Source organism: Euprymna scolopes, chromosome 3 (genome assembly GCF_053919585.1).
Source record: "Euprymna scolopes isolate OS-2025 chromosome 3, ASM5391958v1, whole genome shotgun sequence".
NCBI lineage: Eukaryota > Metazoa > Mollusca > Cephalopoda > Sepiida > Sepiolidae > Euprymna > Euprymna scolopes.
In genome coordinates this window covers 5855902-5875764 of record NC_136484.1, presented here as the reverse complement: position 1 = coordinate 5875764, position 19863 = coordinate 5855902, and the positions used below count along the sequence as shown (strand labels likewise).

At 34.2% G+C, this 19863-nt stretch overlaps 1 protein-coding gene across 2 annotated transcripts in view; it reads left to right on the top strand.

The window, feature by feature from the left end:
• The window catches only part of LOC145252869 (glycine receptor subunit alpha-2-like), a 282197-nt gene that overhangs the window by 193383 nt on the left and 68951 nt on the right, over nt 1–19863 (top strand). For both annotated transcript variants that reach the window (XM_080112887.1, XM_080112884.1), the window contains exon 5: nt 14625–14692. In XM_080112887.1, coding sequence (XP_079969013.1) covers nt 14625–14692 — 68 coding nt within the window. The remainder of the gene's footprint in view (nt 1–14624; nt 14693–19863) is intronic.

The window sequence follows — 19863 nt, the reverse complement described above, 5'->3', positions numbered from 1 at the left end:
CACGCATATAAACTGATTAAAAATTAAAATAAAAATAAACTACGATAATTGTTCAAAGTATATAACGATTTTTTTCAATTTTTACTCCCTTTTGATCTCTTAAAACTATTTTAATTTGCTAAAGACCCATAACAGAACAATCCGTAAAACATCCAATCATTTAAGACCCCTAGCGTCGCTCTGCGACTTTTAGTTTCGGGAGATAGAGTTTGACAATATTGAGACAAACAGACTTACAGACATATAGCTTATTATATATAAGATTTCCTATCATAAGATATGTGCTTGTAATGGCCAATAAATCTCATATTCGTTCAAATGTAAATTATTTTATTTAACATCAGCCAACTACATATTCGCTGAATTGTCAAAACGTCAAGACAATTATTACAGTTCATGACAAATTTCGTTTAATTTATTGAAAGTGTATCATTTTGATTCAATGTTACTTTTGTCGTTAAACCCCATTTAAGATATTTATTAAACACTATCCTGTTTTCTATTTCATCTGTATTGACTTGGCCTAAAATGACGAGTTTAAATACAACAACGACACCTAAATTTTCCCGGAATGGTATATTTGTTTCGTACATACGGATAACTTTTTTTAAAAAGTTCTCTGTAACCAATTACTTATAAACATCTTAAAGTTTATTTGGCTAAATGGATTTAAATATAATAATGGAAAACATTTACGATAAAAGAATAAACAACTAGGCAAAGTGGCACAAGGAACTATATGATAGCACAGATGTGACAAATAACTAGAAAAAAGGAAAAAAACTCATTTTCGTCTTATTGCCGGAACAACGAAGCGATCCAAATTAGTTTGCGCTTAATTTGCTGATGGTAGTATCGAACAGGTCGATAGTTGGAACAATATCATGTTCAAATTTATTTGACGTGAATGTAATTTTCGATGCGAAATGTGAGTCAAAATTAACACCATGGAAAGTGTTCGATGTAATTTTATGACAATCGTCGAATAATACTTCTTACGTAATATAATATTAAACGCAAATAAAGCTGCATAAAATGTCGTTGTGTTGAAATGTAATTATTAGTATTTATACTCCCTGGGAATTTTTACACGTGTCATCATCAGATATAACCGCGGCATTCCTCGGAGTTTAGAGTGACAACAAGACTCTTAAGATTTCCAGTATTTTTTCTATAAGCTTTACAAATTAATTAACGTCATCGCAACATCCACAAACTCTTGACTTCTCACTGCTAGTAATAATTTTCTTTCACTGGGATTTGAGTGGCAACATACTGTCTTAAGACTAAACATCCTGGCTTATTTGAATATTCAGTTAATTTCTTTCTAGCGGTTTAACATATTGGAGCTTAACCATTACTATATTTTAATAGATATTAATAATAATAATAATAATAATAATAATAATAATAATAATAATAATAATAATAATAATAATAATAATAATAAAAACTATTATAGAAGCCATCCTAAATATAGATATGGTGGTTATCGGAAACGAATGAAAGAACTATGGGACCTATCCAGTGACTACCATACGACAGAACAAAGAATTGCGGACCAAGCAAGACTGATACTCAAGAAAGGTTGACTCCCTAATTAGAACTAACAAAAATTCAGCGAAAAATAAATGATGAAACTGAACAAGAAGCATCCCCCAACGAAACCGTACGTAGAGAAACCCCACAAGTTGAAGCCTCACAAGTAAAAACACCAGAGGACCAAAAAAGCACGAAGTCTACAAACGTGGAAACCGAGAAAAATGAAACAGAACTAACAGAGAATGAAGCAAATAAAATAAATAAAGTCATACAGCTGATGAACGAGGAAAAAACAAAGCTCCCATCGTTAAGGAACCAAGAGCAAAAGAAATTAAAAACAGAAACAGAGAAGGTAAACAAACTCCTCCCACACATCCCAACAAACACAATCACAAAAACAAGCGGACCGAAAAAACCTGGATGGGAAATAAGACTAGAAACTCAAATACACAAACATAAAAAGAAACCAAAATGATCAACAGGAAGAAAGCAATGTGGAGAAAACGGAATATTGGAAATGTAACTGACAAGGAGAGGCTAAACAAGAAACATGAAGAATTGGGCCAAAAAATAAAAGCAAAAGAAGCGAGATTGAGACAATATAGATATAAATCTGAACAATGCAAACAAAATAGAACATTTGAAACTAATGAAAGCCAATTCTACCAAAATGTGAACGGAGGAAAAACAAAAACAGAACAACCAAATCCGACGGAAACAAAAATCCATTGTAGTAATATATGGGAAGAGCGACGAGATCACAATAGAAATGCCGAATGGCTGAAAGACATGAAAGAAGAGTTACAACAAATAGAAGAATGAACAACGAATGAAATCAGCAAGGAAACCCTAGAGAAAAACATAGAAAAAATGGCAAACTGGAGAGCACCAGGGCACGACAAGATATATGCATATTAGTTAAAAAAAATGCATAACCTTACACGAAAGGCTAGCCAAAAACCTGAGAAGATAGATACAGGAAGCAAGCGTACCAGACTGGATGACAAAAGGTAGAACTACATTGCTACAAAAGGACACGGAGAAAGGAACCATCCCTAGCAACTATAGGCCAATCACGTGTTTATTAACTATGTGGAAGATACTGAGAGCACAACTGACGGAACAAATCTACCACTCCCTGAATAACCGTGGACTCATCCCCGAGGAGCAGAAAGGATGCCAAAAAGGAAAAAGAGGAAAACGTGACCTACTATATATAGATCAAAAGATACTAAAGAAGATAAAAAGGAGGAGAAAGAATTTAGCCATGGCATGGATCGACTACAAAAAAGCGTACGACAGGATCCCCCAAGCATGGATAATAGAATGCCTAAAAATGTATAAAATACCAAGCGGGATTACCAACGTAATAGAAAATGCAATGAAAACATGGAGACTGGAATTGACAGCTGATGGACAACACATAACAGAAATTGACATAAAAAGAGGCATCTTCCAAGGAGACTCACTATCACCACTACTGTTCATCATAGCCATGATGCCTTGAATAGTATTCTGAGAAAGTGCCAAGCCGGATACAAGTTCTCCAATACAGAGGAAAAAATGACCCAACTGATGTACATGGACGATCTGAAACTTTTTGGAAGGACCGAAAAGAAGCTAGAGACACAAATTAACACTACCAGGATCTTCAGCCAAGATATCCAAATGGAATTTGGACTGGAAAAGTGCGCACAACTAGTTATAAGAAAGGGAAAACTGGAAAGACAGAAGGCATGGAACTACCCAACCAAACAGAAATGAGGGCACTAGGGGAACAAGACGACTATAAATCTTTGGGAATTCTGGAAGCGGACACCATCAGAGCAACAGAAATGAAAGAGAAAATTGGAAAGGAATACCTCAGGAGAACAAAAAAAAACTCCTGGAAACGGAATTATATAGCAGAAACCTAATAAAAGGTATAAATGCATATGCAGTACAACTAGTAAGATACTCTGGACCGTTTATAAGGTGGACAAAAGAACTGAGACAACTCGACCAGAAAACCAGGAAACTCATGACTATGCATAATGCACTACACCTAAAGGACGATATTGACAGTCTCTAAGAGGACTGATCTGTATAGAAGATTGTATGAAGGACACGAAAAAAGAACTAGAAAAATACATAATGCAAAACACTGAAAGGATAAATATGGCAGCGAGAGACACTGAAAAAAAAACAACAAAACAGAAAACAGAGAGACAAGTGACAAAATGAGAAAAGAGAAGTGGGAAAAGAAACAACTCCACAGAAGATCCATACGAATGACAAAAGATGAGAACAACGAAAACACCTGGACATGGATGCGAAAAGGACATATTAACGGAGAAACTGAATCTCTAATAACTGCAGCACAATATAACTCGATAAGAACCAACCATATCAACGCAAGAATCGATAAAACACAAGAAAACAGCAAATACAGACTCTGTGGACAAAGATACGAAACGATAAACCATATAGTAAGTGAATGCAGCAAACTGGCCGAAAAGGAATACAAAAACGGGCATGACCAAGTGGAGAGGGCGGTGCACTGTGAATTGTGCAAACGACTGCATTTTGAGCGTAAAGACAAATGGTACAAGCATAAACCCGCAACAGCACTCGAAAACGAGAACCACAAAATCCTATGGGACATGGACATACAGACGGACAAACCCATCTAAGCAAAAAGATCAGATGTCGCAATAATTAACAAGAAAGAAAACCCCTGTCAAATCGTAGACTTTGCAATCCCAGCTAACCACAGGGTGAGTATGAAAGAAAAGGAGAAACGAAGCAAATACACAGAACTAGCCAGAGAGTTAAAAGGGATTTGGATGATGAAGAAAATCAAAATAGTACCGATAATAGTAGGAGCACTAGGAACAATTCTGAAAAACTTCCAAAAAAAAGAAATTGGAATCAAAGGAATAACTGCAAAAGTACAACGACTAACGATAATGAAAACGACTGAAAAATTAAGGAATAACCTCGAATGCGGAGAATAATACAAGAAGACAATATAACGAATAAGCATTACAGGGAATGAAGAACACCGAAGTTGCATATCTACAAGTTCTACACCCCCATCATGAATCCCCTCATAGTTTCATCACCGCTCCTCCCAATAGAAAAGTGACACCAAACAGCTGAGAAGGGTTGAGAAGGACTGAAAGACCGAGGAGCGAGCGCCAGCCAGACCTCGGTTGGACAAGCGCAAAGAGAACTGGGATCTTGGGGAGGCTTAGTGCCACTCAAATTCCAGTATAAACCAATGGCCACTGCCGGCGAGAAATCAATGGTAAGAGGCTGTTGCGATGATGCAAATTCATTTGCAAATTCTATCGAAAGAGGTGGTGAGAACTGGACGTCTGGGGAGACTTGTTGTCACTCAGCTTCCAGAGAAAACCACAGGTTTCCAATCAGATCGTTTGTTGACTTGTGTGAAAGTTCCATGTGAGCCAATAATAACAATACTACTACCACTACTACTACTACTAATAATAATAATAATAATTATTATTATTATTATTATTATTATTATTATTATTATTATTATTATTATTATTATTATATGAAGATAAAGATGAACGTATATACCATTCACTGAACAAAGCGGGAGAGAGCAGAGCGATAGCTCTAGATATATCCAAGGCTTTTGACAGGGTATGGCATGAAGGTCTCCTCATGAAAATTAGATCATACGGTATCACTGGTAGAATACTTAACAATTAGATCCTTCTTAGATAAGAGAAAAATCCAGGTTGTCCTCGACGGTCGTACATCTAAACAATATGATATAAATGCGGGAGTGCCCCAGGGGTCTATCCTCGGACCTCTATTGTTCCTAATATTCATAAATGACCTCCCCGACAAAATTGCCTCTGTGATGGGTATATATGCTGATGACACCACACTCTATAACAGGCACGACAGAAAAACAAATGAACACATATCTAAATAAATGGCAAAAACACTAGAGGATGACCTCTGTAGTGGAATGGGGACAAAAATGGATGGTCACGTTCAATGCCGTCAAAACTAAACTAGTTTCATTCAATAATTACAAGAAACCTTCTCTACCACCTATAGCAATGGCCAACGACTCTTTATCTGAGAGTACATCTTTCAACCCCCTTGGCCTAACGTTCACAGGAAACATGAGTTGGAACAATTATATTGAAAACATTGCCAGGGCCGCTGCAAAGAAGGTAGGCTCTCTCTACCGTGCTAGAAAACTACTGACACCCGAAAGTATCCTGTACCTCTATAAGGCCACCAATCATTCGCCCATTATGGAGTATTGCTACTAGTCTCTCACTCCTTGACAAGGTTCAAAAGAGAGTCGCAAATCTGATAGGCCCTGAACTGGCATCTAAGCTTCAGCCTCTGTCCCATCGACAAAACGTTGCATCCCTCTGCCTGTTCTACAAGTATTTAAATGGTGAATGCTCTGACGGACTGCAAGCACTTGTGCCTCCACGACGTGAGCACCCTCGACAAACCCGACAGGCTTCTAAATCTCACCCCCACACTGTAGAGATCCCTAGATGTAAAAGATCTTTTTACTCCAATAGTTTCTTCCCCAGAACCGCTAGACTTTGGAATTCCATCCCAGGTCCCTGCTACCCCAACTGTACTGACGTGCAGAAGTTCAAGTGCAACGTGAACCGACATCTTACTGCCCAAATCCCTACATAGTACCCCAGTAGTTGTTGCCCCTGATAGTAGCCCCCTACACCATAGTGGCAATGTGCCTTGTTTGGGGTGAAATTTTTAAAAAAATTAAAAAAAGATGAAGATGAATATCTAATGCGAAAGCGTGATTGAAGGGAGGAGTCCAGATGGAAAAAAACGCAAGACAACGCAATAACCAAGAAAATCAAAAAAAAGGTAAAGGTCGAAAAGATATAAGAAGGGAGATAAAAAGGTTGTAAAAGTTGAAGAAAGTAGATGTACACATTGTGATGGGAGCCTTGACAATGGATTGAGAAAATTGGGATCCATTGCAATGTTGGAGTACTTAAAAAAACTGCCTTGTTGGGAACCGCCAGAATCTCGCAGAAAGTGCTGGAAGACTAAGGAAACAAGATGCTGATAACCTATGTTTATTTGTTATAATCCGTCTATCAGAATAAAACCAATAGTCAGACACAAAATGTGAATGATAATAATAATAATAATAATAATAATAATAATAATAATAATAATAATAATAATAATAATAATAATAATAATAATAATAATAATAATAAAGAGGCTGTTGCGATGAAGCAAATTTATTTGCAAATGTTATCGAAGGAGGAGGAGAGAGCTGGACGTCTAGGGAGACTTGTTGTCACTCAGCTTCCAGAAAACACCACAGATCTCCAATCAGATCGTTTGCTGACTCGTGTGAAAGCTCCAGGTGAGCCAATAATAATAATAATAATAATAATAATAATAATAATAATAATAATGATGATGATGAAGAAGAAGAAGCTCAAATTATGAAGTGCGTGAGACATTCCAAAAGTAATTCATCCTATTTTATTACGCCCAGATTAATCAGCGGCAATTGCAACTGAACTTGTGCATTAATAACTTGTCATTTTCATGTCTCTGCCGCAGATTTTAACAGTGTGAGGCTCTAAGAAAACAACCCCTGTCATAGACGTGCGCCAGAGATAAAGATACGCCATTGAATCTCTGTCAAAAGTGCGCTGAGAATGGTGATAACTATGTAGAAAAAAATTCCGGTGCACAAAAGATCGCTAGTTTTAATGGAACCACACCTGTCTTCGTAGCCTTTTAACCTTTTGATTACTAATTAAAATATTAATAGGTTTTCCCTTTGGAACGACACACGTATGAAAAAGCTCGCCCCAGAATCCCATACACAATCATCGTTCATCTCTACCAAAAGTGCATTGGCAATAGGGATGACGATGCAAAACTATAACTTTTGGAGCTCGTTTTAATCGTATCAACATACCGTTCGTAGTTCTTTAACTTTTTGAGCTAAAACAACGGAAGACTTTACTTTTTGAAAGACCTTTCTATTTACTAAATTTGATTTCTTTCAGCAGTTCATGTTGAATTGTTATTAGAAGTTAAATCTAGTAAATGTTTTCAACATGAATGCATCTTTGATTCGCTACTTATTTTTCTGTATGCCACATATTTCTATTCGTTTTATCCTTGTGTTTAGTTAGTTAAATACATGTATGTACATATTGCAAGGAATGAACGCAGCCCAAAATACAACTTTTCAGTTTATTTCAACTCTCTACTTTTCGTGATCAAGAGCGGAGGACCGCTTGAGAGATAAAAATTAAAATAGTAAATATTAAAAAAAAAAACATCGTTTTATGCTTCAAATAATCTTGTATATTACTATTCTAGAAGCATACGTGGACATTTTAACATTATACACACACACACACACATACACACACACACACACATATATATATATATATATATATATATATATATATATATATATATGGTGACTGCCACTTCTTTACAGAAGACGGCCAACCCTCACGATACGATGGCGTGTGAGTGAGTCCGCATATGATTCCACATGGCCCCACCCGGCCTGCACAGTCTGCCGCATATTCTGCAGGATAACCTTGTTGGTGACCGCCCCCCTCCCTCCCGTGCTCCCAGTTCATGTCCCGCGTGCGTAGTTCCATGACTCTTGAGGCCTGCCTTTGACAGGCACACCCTGCCGCATATCCCGCACGAGTACGCGGGGTCGAGATCAAAGTCCTCTGTATCCTCTCGCTTTCGTAAGGCTCGCTTTATAGTGGCGTGCTCAACTCTCAAAACCTCAAAATTCTCACATCCCGCGTAGACGTAGCGCCTCCAACTTTCCCGGTCTTCAGCTATCTCTTCCCACCTTGTTATTTCTATGCCAAGTGCCCGCAGGTTTCCCTTAACTACATCCTTGTACCTTTTCCGAGGTTTGTGATTGGGTCGTTTGCCACATTCAAGCTCTCCATAGAACAATAGAATATATATATATATATATATATATATATATATATATATATATACAGTGTGTGTGTGTGTGTGTGTTTGATATAACACAATTTTACACAGTATCACTTTTGCAAATATGTATATTCTTTGTTATTATATTGATTTTTTTGGACGTTTGTTCTTATCTTGAGTGTAATTTTCGCAACTTTTCGGTCTATGTAACCTCCGATCCTCTTCTGATGTATCTCCCGAACTCGGGAACCTGTCCGCAATTTCGAACAGAAGCCTATATTTACTCAACGGAGAATGCTACTTTTACAAATGAATTTTTGAGGACAATTTTTGTACGAATTTAAGGAGGCTTAAACCTATTTTATTTTTAGATATTGATGTCAATATTTATTAGTACTTATCATATCATTACGATATATATATACATATACATATATATATATATACATATATATATATATACATATACATATATATATACATATACATATATATATACATATATATATATACATATATATATATACATATATATATATATATACATATACATATATATATACATATATATATATATATATATATATATACACTAATATTATATACATTATCTCTTAGTTTTTATTAAGGGTTCCTCTATCATGTTAAATTCTATACAAAATCTACCGAGTAATTGATCGTTATCCAACCTATGTGCTACTTCTTTCAGTCGCTTTCCTCTCCAGCGTTTTTCTCTATCTATAATTTTTACTTCGTCCTATAAGGGTAAATGAATATCCTTTTCCCGCCATATATGTTCTTCTATACTCGATTTTTATGTCCACGCTTTTCGATGTAATTCTAACCTTTTAGTGGACGACATATCTCACCTTTGTTTTTCATGTACTATTTACGCGTACGGACTATTCTTAGTTATGATTTTTCTATAAAGGTGGGGGCTTGTCACTGTCAATGAGGATCGATTCGAATGTCTGGAAATATCTTGTGTAAGTCATGCCCCCACCCCTATAGGCAAACCATGACTAAGAATAGTGCGTAAATAATACATGTGAATATGAAAAACTGAGGTGAGACACGTCGTTCACTAAAAAGAATTACATTGTGAATGGATTTTATATTCTTTTAAATTTTTCAAACAATTCATGTATTGTATACAAACTGTGCTGAGTTTTAGGCCAGTATCGTTTTGTGTCTGGTCCGGATATTTTAAAGCTGATGTCATGTTCTCTGGATATTGGTTTCGATGAAGTGTTTCTTAAACTGTCCATCTCCTCTTTATGGGCATTGCTATTACTATTTTTGCCTATAATGGCAGAATCTTTAAACCAAGATCATTTGATTATATGCACAGATAAACCACAGAGTATGCGTGTGTGTGCATTTTTCGTCTGTTTTCGTCGTTGACCTATTATATTCCTTTATCCTTATTTTGCTCTCCTCTTTCACACTCCTAAAATCATCTTCGCCGCGTACCTGCAGGATTTTTTTTACTCCTAATCAAATCAATGTATTGCAGTTAAATTTCGGGATATTCCAATAGCGGTTTATATCCTATTCTTGATATGAAGTTAAAGTAACTTATTCCTTTCTTTCGTGAATATTTCTCCTCTTTTCCATCTTAAGACAATTTTGCTTTATTTCTTGAGTTCCATCGTTCTCTTGTGCATCCAAACTGAAATGATGATGCATATGAACAACATAGTAACACTAAACGTTTGACTTTTTAGAAACGCAGTGTAAGCCGTGTGGCGCCGCTTTGGCTATTGTAGATGAGATTCAAAATGTCCAAATGCGATCGGTCAATACCTATTATTGATTTTCTCTTAGACCGTTTTGCTGCAAGTATGTCACTTATATATGAATCGTATACTTTGTGCCGAATTTAAGGCAGCCTCGATTTATTAATATGAACGTTTTTGCTTGAAGAAAATCATAATTAAGTAGTCGTTGTACAAAGTACTATTTATATTTGAACTTCCATATCTTATGCATAAATAACTAAGTTAGCAAAGTCGGGGACGAAAATATTGCACGTAAGTTTCCAACATGGAGTATGAAATATGATTATACTTTTCTATTTCATACGATCATCTTTGGAAAATTACCTTCCTCGCTTGCTGATTATTTTATTAACAACTTTTATTCGCCAAATAGTATAGAATGGTACTTTTCTAATTGTATATTGTCGCCAAAGTAAATAAACTGAAAATGAGTGGATGGTCTAATTAACTTTCAATCGTCCTGATTTTAACTCCTATAACATTTTAAAACTACGTAAATATTATTTTCGTTAATTGAATAATTCATGTAATTTTTAGGCCAACACAAATAGCCGAAAATTGCATTGTCCGCAAAAGTATAAGTATGAACCTGTTATACGTTTTGTGTTTTACTACGATTGTCATAAATTCAGTATTTCATGAATCCAACCTCCTTTTATATTAATCTTATAATTTTTTCATTTCTATCTTATTGTTCTAAAACATTTACTTTAGATCAAAGTAAAGTAGTAAGTGTATATTAATAAGTAAAAGAAAGTATGCATCCATTAAATTGATTTCATTCTATTAACAAAAACAAATTATCATGAAATAATAATTGTTATGCAATTATTGATAACATTAAATTCATCACATAAAACCAGTGGATGTGTGTATGAAAAACAGTACAAAATAATGACTTACATGCAAAAGCTTTGGGAAAACTGAACAATTTTTAACAATTAATTTCATAATGAGAAATTCTTTTACTTTAAATTTATAACCATCAAGTTGCCAAGAAAGTTCTTGCTGAATTTTAAATTTTGATTTCACATTATTTATTTTCAAAAATGTTTTCGTTATAATACTGTTACTTTATATGTCATTTTAAGATCATTTTCGCTCTATGTAATCGTTTAAATCTCAATCGTTTTAATACAATTATGTCTTCTTTTCATAACGTTGAATACAAAATGGGACAAAATCAAATTCGCACAATTTTCTTATTTCAATTCTAAGCTAGGCCGAAAAGCTGCTGAAACAGCCCGCGATATCAGCGAAGCGTTTGGCGCAGGTACTACTACTAAACGCACAGCACAATGAGGGCAATAGCGACGACGAGAGTCTTGAAGGTGATGAATGTAGTGGTCGACTATCAGATGTTCAGAACGATTAATTAAGAGATTTAGACGAAGCCAATCCACACACAACTGTTCGAGAACGTAAACGACGATTTCCAACCACTTGAGAGAGATTGGGAAAGAAAAAAATAGAAACGCCGTTATAGAGTGTCATCTTCTCTTCTGTTGTGCAATAAGCACGACCCGTTTCTCGACCGGGCTGTGACTTGCGATGAAAAGTGGGTTCTTTATGACAACCGGCAACGCTCAGCCAAGTGTTTAGTCGCAGAGGAATCTCCATTACACTTCCCGAAGCTAGATTAGCACCAAAAGAAGGTCATACTTACGGTAAGGAGGTCTGTGATCGGTCTCATCCATTACCATTTTCTTTATTCAGGCGAAACCATTACGAAGAAGAAATACTGTCAACAAATCGATGAAATGCATCCGAAACCTCGACAACAACACCCAGCATTAGTCAACAGAAAAGGCCCAATCCTCCTTCACGAGAATGTCCGACCGTACTTTGCTAAATCGATATGCAGAATTTGAACAAGTTGGGTTATGACACTCTGCCTCATCCGCCATACTTTTCAGACCTATCACTTAAAAACTACCAACTTTTTAGCATATCGACAATTTTCTGCGTGATAAATGCTTAAAAAACGTAAGCGATATCAAAAACGCCTTTAGCGACTTGATCACTACGATGACACAGGATTTTTACGTTACTGGCATAAATAAACTTGATTTGCATTGGCAAAAGTGTTTTGATTCAGGTGGTGCTTATTTCGATCAATAAGTCAGGATGATGTCTCAGCTGACACTTAAAAACTCTTATGCTTGTTTGCCCCTACAGGCATGACTCTGTATTAGAAACAGAAATATGTCTTAAAACTAATCATATTTCTTTTTTTTTAAGACAATAGTCGACTCTGAATTAAAGTATACAGATGTTATGTCATTTTTCAAATATTTACCTATAAAAGTATTGCAGCATTACAAGTTCCTCGTTGGCCTGACGAATTGCTTAGATGACATCTAATGCGAAAAATGACATCAAATGCGAAACATAACTCTGCTGCTCAAGTGACATTAGTATATTCTGTATATTCAAACTCTTTTGCTTTAGCCCAACTGTTTTACATTCTAAGTAATCGCTATATAATCTTTTCATCAATTTACAACGCTCACCCCACTCTTCATTATAACACTCTTGTTTATGGATGTATCACTTCCGTTGTAGCATTGAATGATACATACTGAGTGTGAGAATTGATAATTCTCTTTAAAAGGAAATTAATTGCCTCAAATCGAAGCCAATTAATTTCTATTTGTTAACGTTCTCGCTTTATCCTTTAATTTCATTGTTCTTTTCTACATAATATGTCAGATTATCATACTCTAATGTAAGCTCACATATAATATAATGAAGGGAGTTTTATTTGTATTGCAATATATAATATAAATGTATATATATATATATATATATATATATATATATATATATAACATGTTAATGTAAATATATTTGTATATATATATATATATATATATATATATATATATATACTCGGGTTTTTTTTATATTCAAAAGTAATGGACTAATGAATTCAACGAGGTTGTTATATAGTGCTCAATAAAAAGAGCTGATAATACTTGTTTATTGTTATATAAACATGCTCACATCCCGCTGCTACAAATAGCCACTTGTTTCAATCAAACAGTCGCTGCCTGATGATATCTGTTGTTTGATTGAAACAAGTGGCTATTTGTAGCAGCGGGATGTGAGCATGTTTATATAACAATAAACAAGTATTATATATATATATATATATATATATATATATATATATATATAATGATTTTTCTTGGATTGTCTGTTAATTGAATCGTTCAATCGTTGTAATTATTGTTGTTATCAAAAAAATGATGAGACCAGAAAATTCACTAAATTAGTAGAAAGGGCCAGTTTTATTCTAACTATGCGCCATAATAAAAGCAAAGGATAAACAAGCAATTCTATATCCTGTGTTTTAATCCATTACTTTTCCGGATCTGATCCAGAATATCCAGATATACGGATGCAATTATTCAAAAGGTTAGATAGACCCAGAAACATTCCAAATAAATTAATTTTTAATGTTATTTCGTCATTCGTTTCTGTATTCTCCAGATGATTTCTATTAAAACTATTTAATATTTTCCCAGTAAAGTATTAGAACAAAATTCTTATTAGATGTTATAATTAAGTTTTGAACAATTCATTTGTAATAAATTACTCGTGCTTCGAAAGTTCATAAAATACGCATTTCACATTTAAATTCATATTATTATTAAAAATGTCCTAATTAAGTAAACCATCATTGAACGTTCGTGTAAATTAAACCGAGGCATTCACACTTACACTTATAAGCGATCCCATTTATTCCTTTTCTTATTATAGCCTCCTTTACTTGTCCTATGATATACCCCGATTTCTATGCCATGAATTTAGAACAATATTTAAATGAGGTCTTAAAATCACCATAATTATTCTAACATTTGTTTCTTTTGAAATAAAATGTACAACCATCTAATCAATCATTTTATCAACTATGATTATTAAATTCTAATCCATCATTCAAATCTGACAAAGGAATTGAAAGCAAGAAAAATTCAAATATTAATCAACATTTGGCAGTTGCTATTATTGATTCCCGTGAAATCGCAAATGTGCCTTAGTTTATCCAATGATATTTGCATTAATTTTATATTTTATTATATACATTTCCTCTAAGCTTAATAAATATTGAGGATGTTCCTGGGACCAATCGACAAATTGTATAGTTTACAATCCATATAATCAGAATATTAAAGTTTATATTGTTTTAGAGTATGGACGTTAAAATTACATAGCGTTCATCATTTAATCTCAGAAAACACCAACTATGTTTACGCTCTTTTTAAAACGCGATTCAAATAGTTCATTATTTGTTTAATAATAAGGATTTCATTTCATTTTTTTTTTCAGATCAACCAACAGTTGTAACAGTAAAACTACGCATCAGCAGTTTTGATTCCGTCACAGAATCGTCAATGGTGAGTGAAAAATGTTATAGTTTGGTAATTTGATTTTAAAAAAATATTAATTTTAACTCAATTAAAATTATCAGAAATTAATCCGAGGCCGGGGCCGATTGAATTTTGCTGAAGAAATAACTTTTAAACATTTTTATAATAGATATGTTCAATATATATGTCAATAGATTCACGCCATAATTATGGAAAAATAATCCACAATATCATATGTAAAATAATCTTGAATTATTTAAGTCTATGATATGTTTTCAAATAAGAATATATTTTACATATGTGACTTAGAATGAATTTAAATAGTAATACTGAAATTTGATTAACGAAAATTAATGTTAGTACTTGTTTGAAATAGATTAATAAATGAACTGCTGCCGAACTTACATTAACTCATAAACTACTATAATATAATGAAATGGAGAAAATCCATTTATTAAGCCTTCAAATATTGATAATGAGAAACCATTTGTATACGGAACGATAGCATATATTGGGATTACGAATACATCGCCTGTAATTATATTGTTTTGAACTTCAAAATTGTTTGTTTCATGGTTTTTTGGACTGATGAATCATCCAGTTGGTAAAAATATCAGTATTACTATATACCAGCTATGGGGCGAAACAATAGTACGTGAATGTTGCAAATAAAATTCACCTATTTGAAATGAATACAAGAATGAGCATCTGTTCTCTATAAAGTGACGAATTATAATAAATACATATATATGTATACATATGTGTGTATGTAACGGTTACTATTCTGAAATTGTCAAGTAAATATATTCTCCAACTCGTAATTAATTCGAAGATGAAAGCTTTAAAGGAAATGAGAATCTGTTGTGTTTTATTGTATTTCTTCAGTTTCAAAGAATTACGGCAGACTTATATGTGAAAATATAACATATATATATTATTATCAGTGATGAATGCAGGCACGGAAATTTTACAGGTTGATACTTTTCGAGATCTAATCTTCAATCAACAGATATCCTTTTTGGTTCTTATTGTAAAACTATTTGTAACCCTTTAAACACTCTCTTAAGACGATAGTGTTACTGTAGACACACTCTCAGAACATTTAGATCGGCCGTTTCACTGAATAAGCCTTTTATTACATATGTGTAACTTTTGGCCGCAAATGACATTTCAAACAATATACTTTAAACTCATTTATTTGAGCAATTGATAATGTTTATTGCATTTTCACAGCAGATGCTGTGCCAGGTTCATTATTTTTATTTGAATAAAATTTTGGTACATTTAATAATTATTTTTGTTGCTTGGATATTGCCAGATGAATTATTTTGTCAAAATAATTTCTCGATATACATAAGTTATATAAGATATATCTAAGTTATTTTACATGATGAGTCATGTTTATTATTAGTATTTTTTAAATTCTGAAATTCTGTTCTACTAGAACTGCCCATAAATTGTAAATATCATATGATTCTGAATAAGCCAGTAGCTATATTTAATAACTTTATGAAGGCACAAACATAACATAAAAGGATTGGATTTTCGATATATTTAGACTTCGTATTCAATATACCTCCAATCCGTAGTGAAATGGAGGCAAAATGGATGGTCACATTCCATGCTGCCAAGACTAAGCTTCTTTCCGTTAAAAATTACAAGAAACCTTCTCAACCACCAATAGCTATGACTAATTATACATTACTTGAAAGTACTTCGTTCAAACACGCCTCGGCCTAACGTTCACAGAGAACATGACATGGAAGATATACATCGAGGGCATTGCTACTATGCCTGAAAGTTACTTATGTCTGAGAGTATCCTGTACCTCTACAAGGCCACCATTCGACCATGTATGGTCTATTGTTGTCACAGTTGGGTTGGTGCACCTGCTACTAGTCTCTCACTCCTGGACAGGGTTCAAAAGAGAGTCGCCAACCTATTGGGTCCCGAACTGTAAGTTATGCTTAACCTCTGTCCCATCGACGAAATGTTGCATTTCTCTGCCTGTTTTACAAGTATTTTAATGGTAGGTTCTCCGGCAAACTATTAGATATTGTACCTCCCAATGTAAATACCCCGACCAACCCGATAAGCAGCAAAATCCCACCTCTACATAGTAGAGATACCTAGTTGTAAGAAAGCCTTCTACTCGTGTTGAGATTTATCCGAAGATGGCGTTGCAAGACGAGTCGTATATAATAGATAATAATATATTGTAAATATTATTTATTATTAACAACTAAACAACGTGCTAAATTCAGGAATATTGAGTACTAGGGGTGCATATTAACAATGCCTCCCTACGGAACAGGGGTAGAAACCAGGATCGTTTTTTGACGTGGAGAAAAGGAACAAAAAATAAAATTGTATCAACCGTGAAGGATTTCTTATCCACTGAAAGAGAAAAAGAAATTGAATCGTAACATCCGAAGAACAGGAGGAGAGCATACAATTATCACATCGTATCATCGTATCAGATCGAACATCTTTAGTTCAGTTTATCGATATTGAACCACCTAGCAAACTAAAGCGGGTTAAAATATATGCTTTCAAAAATATCTAAACACACACACACTATATATATATATATATATATATATATATATATATATATATATATATATATATATATATATATATAGTTCTCTGTCGAGGGTTAGCTGTCTCGACACTGAAATCCGCAAACGAATTCAGAAGGCATCTGTAGCTTTTGAAAAGTTGGAGAGGACAGTGTGGTCTGATCGTGCAATCACAGAGAGGACTAAAATACAGGTTTACAAAACCTCTGTGCTAACCACACTGTTGTATTCATCAGAGACATGGACATTGAATCAAAGGCACATTAAATAGCTTGAACGATTTCACCAAAAATGCTTGAAACGTATCTTAAACATCAAGTGGCAAGCACAAGTACCCGATACTGAAGTCTTTGTGAGAGCATGTTGTTCTTGTGTTGAGACCTTTGTAATGAGATCTTACATGCGTTGGGCGGGCCACTTGGTTCGAATGAGAGATTTTTTACGGGGAACTGAAAATGGCAAGCGCCCTCAACACAATCCTAGGAAGAGGTTCAGGGACTTTTACAAAGAATAATTTGAAAATCTTACAAATCGACATCGACACATGGGAAGAACTTACTCTGCAACGGCAGAAGTGGCGAAAGCTTGTACGTGAAAGTTGTGATGCTCTAGAGAAAAGAAAGCAGGCCCACAGCAATCTGAAGCGAGAGGTTCGCAAAGGTTTAATTGACGGTCTTAACCATGACACACAGAGACGGAAATGTGTCACTTGTGAACGAGTGCTTTTGTCAAAAGCTGGCTACGTCAACCACCTAAGTCGCACAAAACTCCTGTTCAGGTCAACTTTGCACCTATTAGTCCGAACCAAACGATCTGTTTAACATGCATCAAAGTTTGCAAGACTACTGCTAGTTTGGGAAGACATGTGATTGTTCATAGGAATATCCTTCAACCTCCAGAGGAAGTCAACTCGATGGAAATTGCTCAATTTATTATGTCACATCTGCTTCAATATGTGAAAATCTGCGGGGGAGTGCAGAGTCATCTAAGATGGCATGGACAACAAGATAGGAAGAACTCAATGTTACGGTGATCATCTGGAAAGATGCAGAAATTATCATATATATATATGTGTGTGTGTGTGTGTGTGTGTGTGTGTGTGTGTGTGTGTGTGTGTGTGTGTGTGTGTGTGTGTGTGTGTGTTTGGGTACACCCCTGAATTATTATATAAGGACAGTTGTAAATACAAATGTACTTGGCTGTTTCCACAAAGGATTTTTCATTCGAATCTTATAATACCACCATTTGCGTCTGTCCTCTTTCACTAATATTACACCGTACTTGGCCTTCGGGACAAGATCAGTGTCGTATCTTTAATTTCTTGTTCTCTGTCAGTGGATTGTAAATCCTTCACGACTGAGACAATTTTTATTTTTGTTCCTTTTCTCCACGTTAACAAACGACCCTGGTGTCTATCTTTGTCCCGTGGGGAGACATTGTAAATAGGAACATATAAATAGTGAATCAATTGATCAACAATTACAACAGCTTTAATCATTTTAAATGTACTGTTACATTAATAGAAATATTGTCCGAATAATACTATTTAGTTGGCAAAAACTTGTCATAACAAAGTAAACAAACAGGTATTAGTAAGTTATTATGTACAAATACACATGGGAATTCGTTGATCGATTTGATGACATGCTTTCATTCATGATTTGATGACTTATGCTTTCATTCATGATTTGATGACTTATTCTTTCATTCATGATTTGATGATTATGCTTTCATTCATAATTTGATGACTTATGCTTTCATTCATAATTGGATGACATGCTTTCATTCATGATTTGATGACTTATGCTTTCATTCATGATTTGATGACTTATGCTTTCATTCATGATTTGATGACTTATTCTTTCATTCATGATTTGATGACTTATGCTTTCATTCATGATTTGATAGCTTATTCTTTCATTCATGATTTGATGACTTATGCTTTCATTCATGATTTGATGACTTATTCTTTCATTCATGATTTGATGACTTATTCTTTCATTCATGATTTGATGACTTATGCTTTCATTCATGATTTGATGACTTATGCTTTCATTCATGCTTTGATGACTTATTCTTTCATTCATGATTTGATGACTTATTCTTTCATTCATGATTTGATGACGTATTCTTTCATTCATGATTTAATGACTTATTCTTTCATTCATGATTTGATGACTTATGCTTTCATTCATGATTTGATGACTTATTCTTTCATTCATGATTTGATGACTTATTCTTTCATTCATGATTAGATGACTCATTCTTTCATTCATGATTTGATGACTTATTCTTTCATTCATGATTTGATGACTTATGCTTTCATTCATGATTTGATGACTTATTCTTTCATTCATGATTTGATGACTTATGCTTTCATTCATGATTTGATGACTCATTCTTTCATTCATGATTTGATGACTTATTCTTTCATTCATGATTTGATGACTTATGCTTTCATTCATGATTTGATGACTTATGCTTTCATTCATGATTTGATGACTTATTCTTTCATTCATGATTTGATGACTTATACTTTCATTCATGATTTGATGACTTATTCTTTCATTCATGATTTGATGACTTATTCTTTCATTCATGATTTGATGACTTATG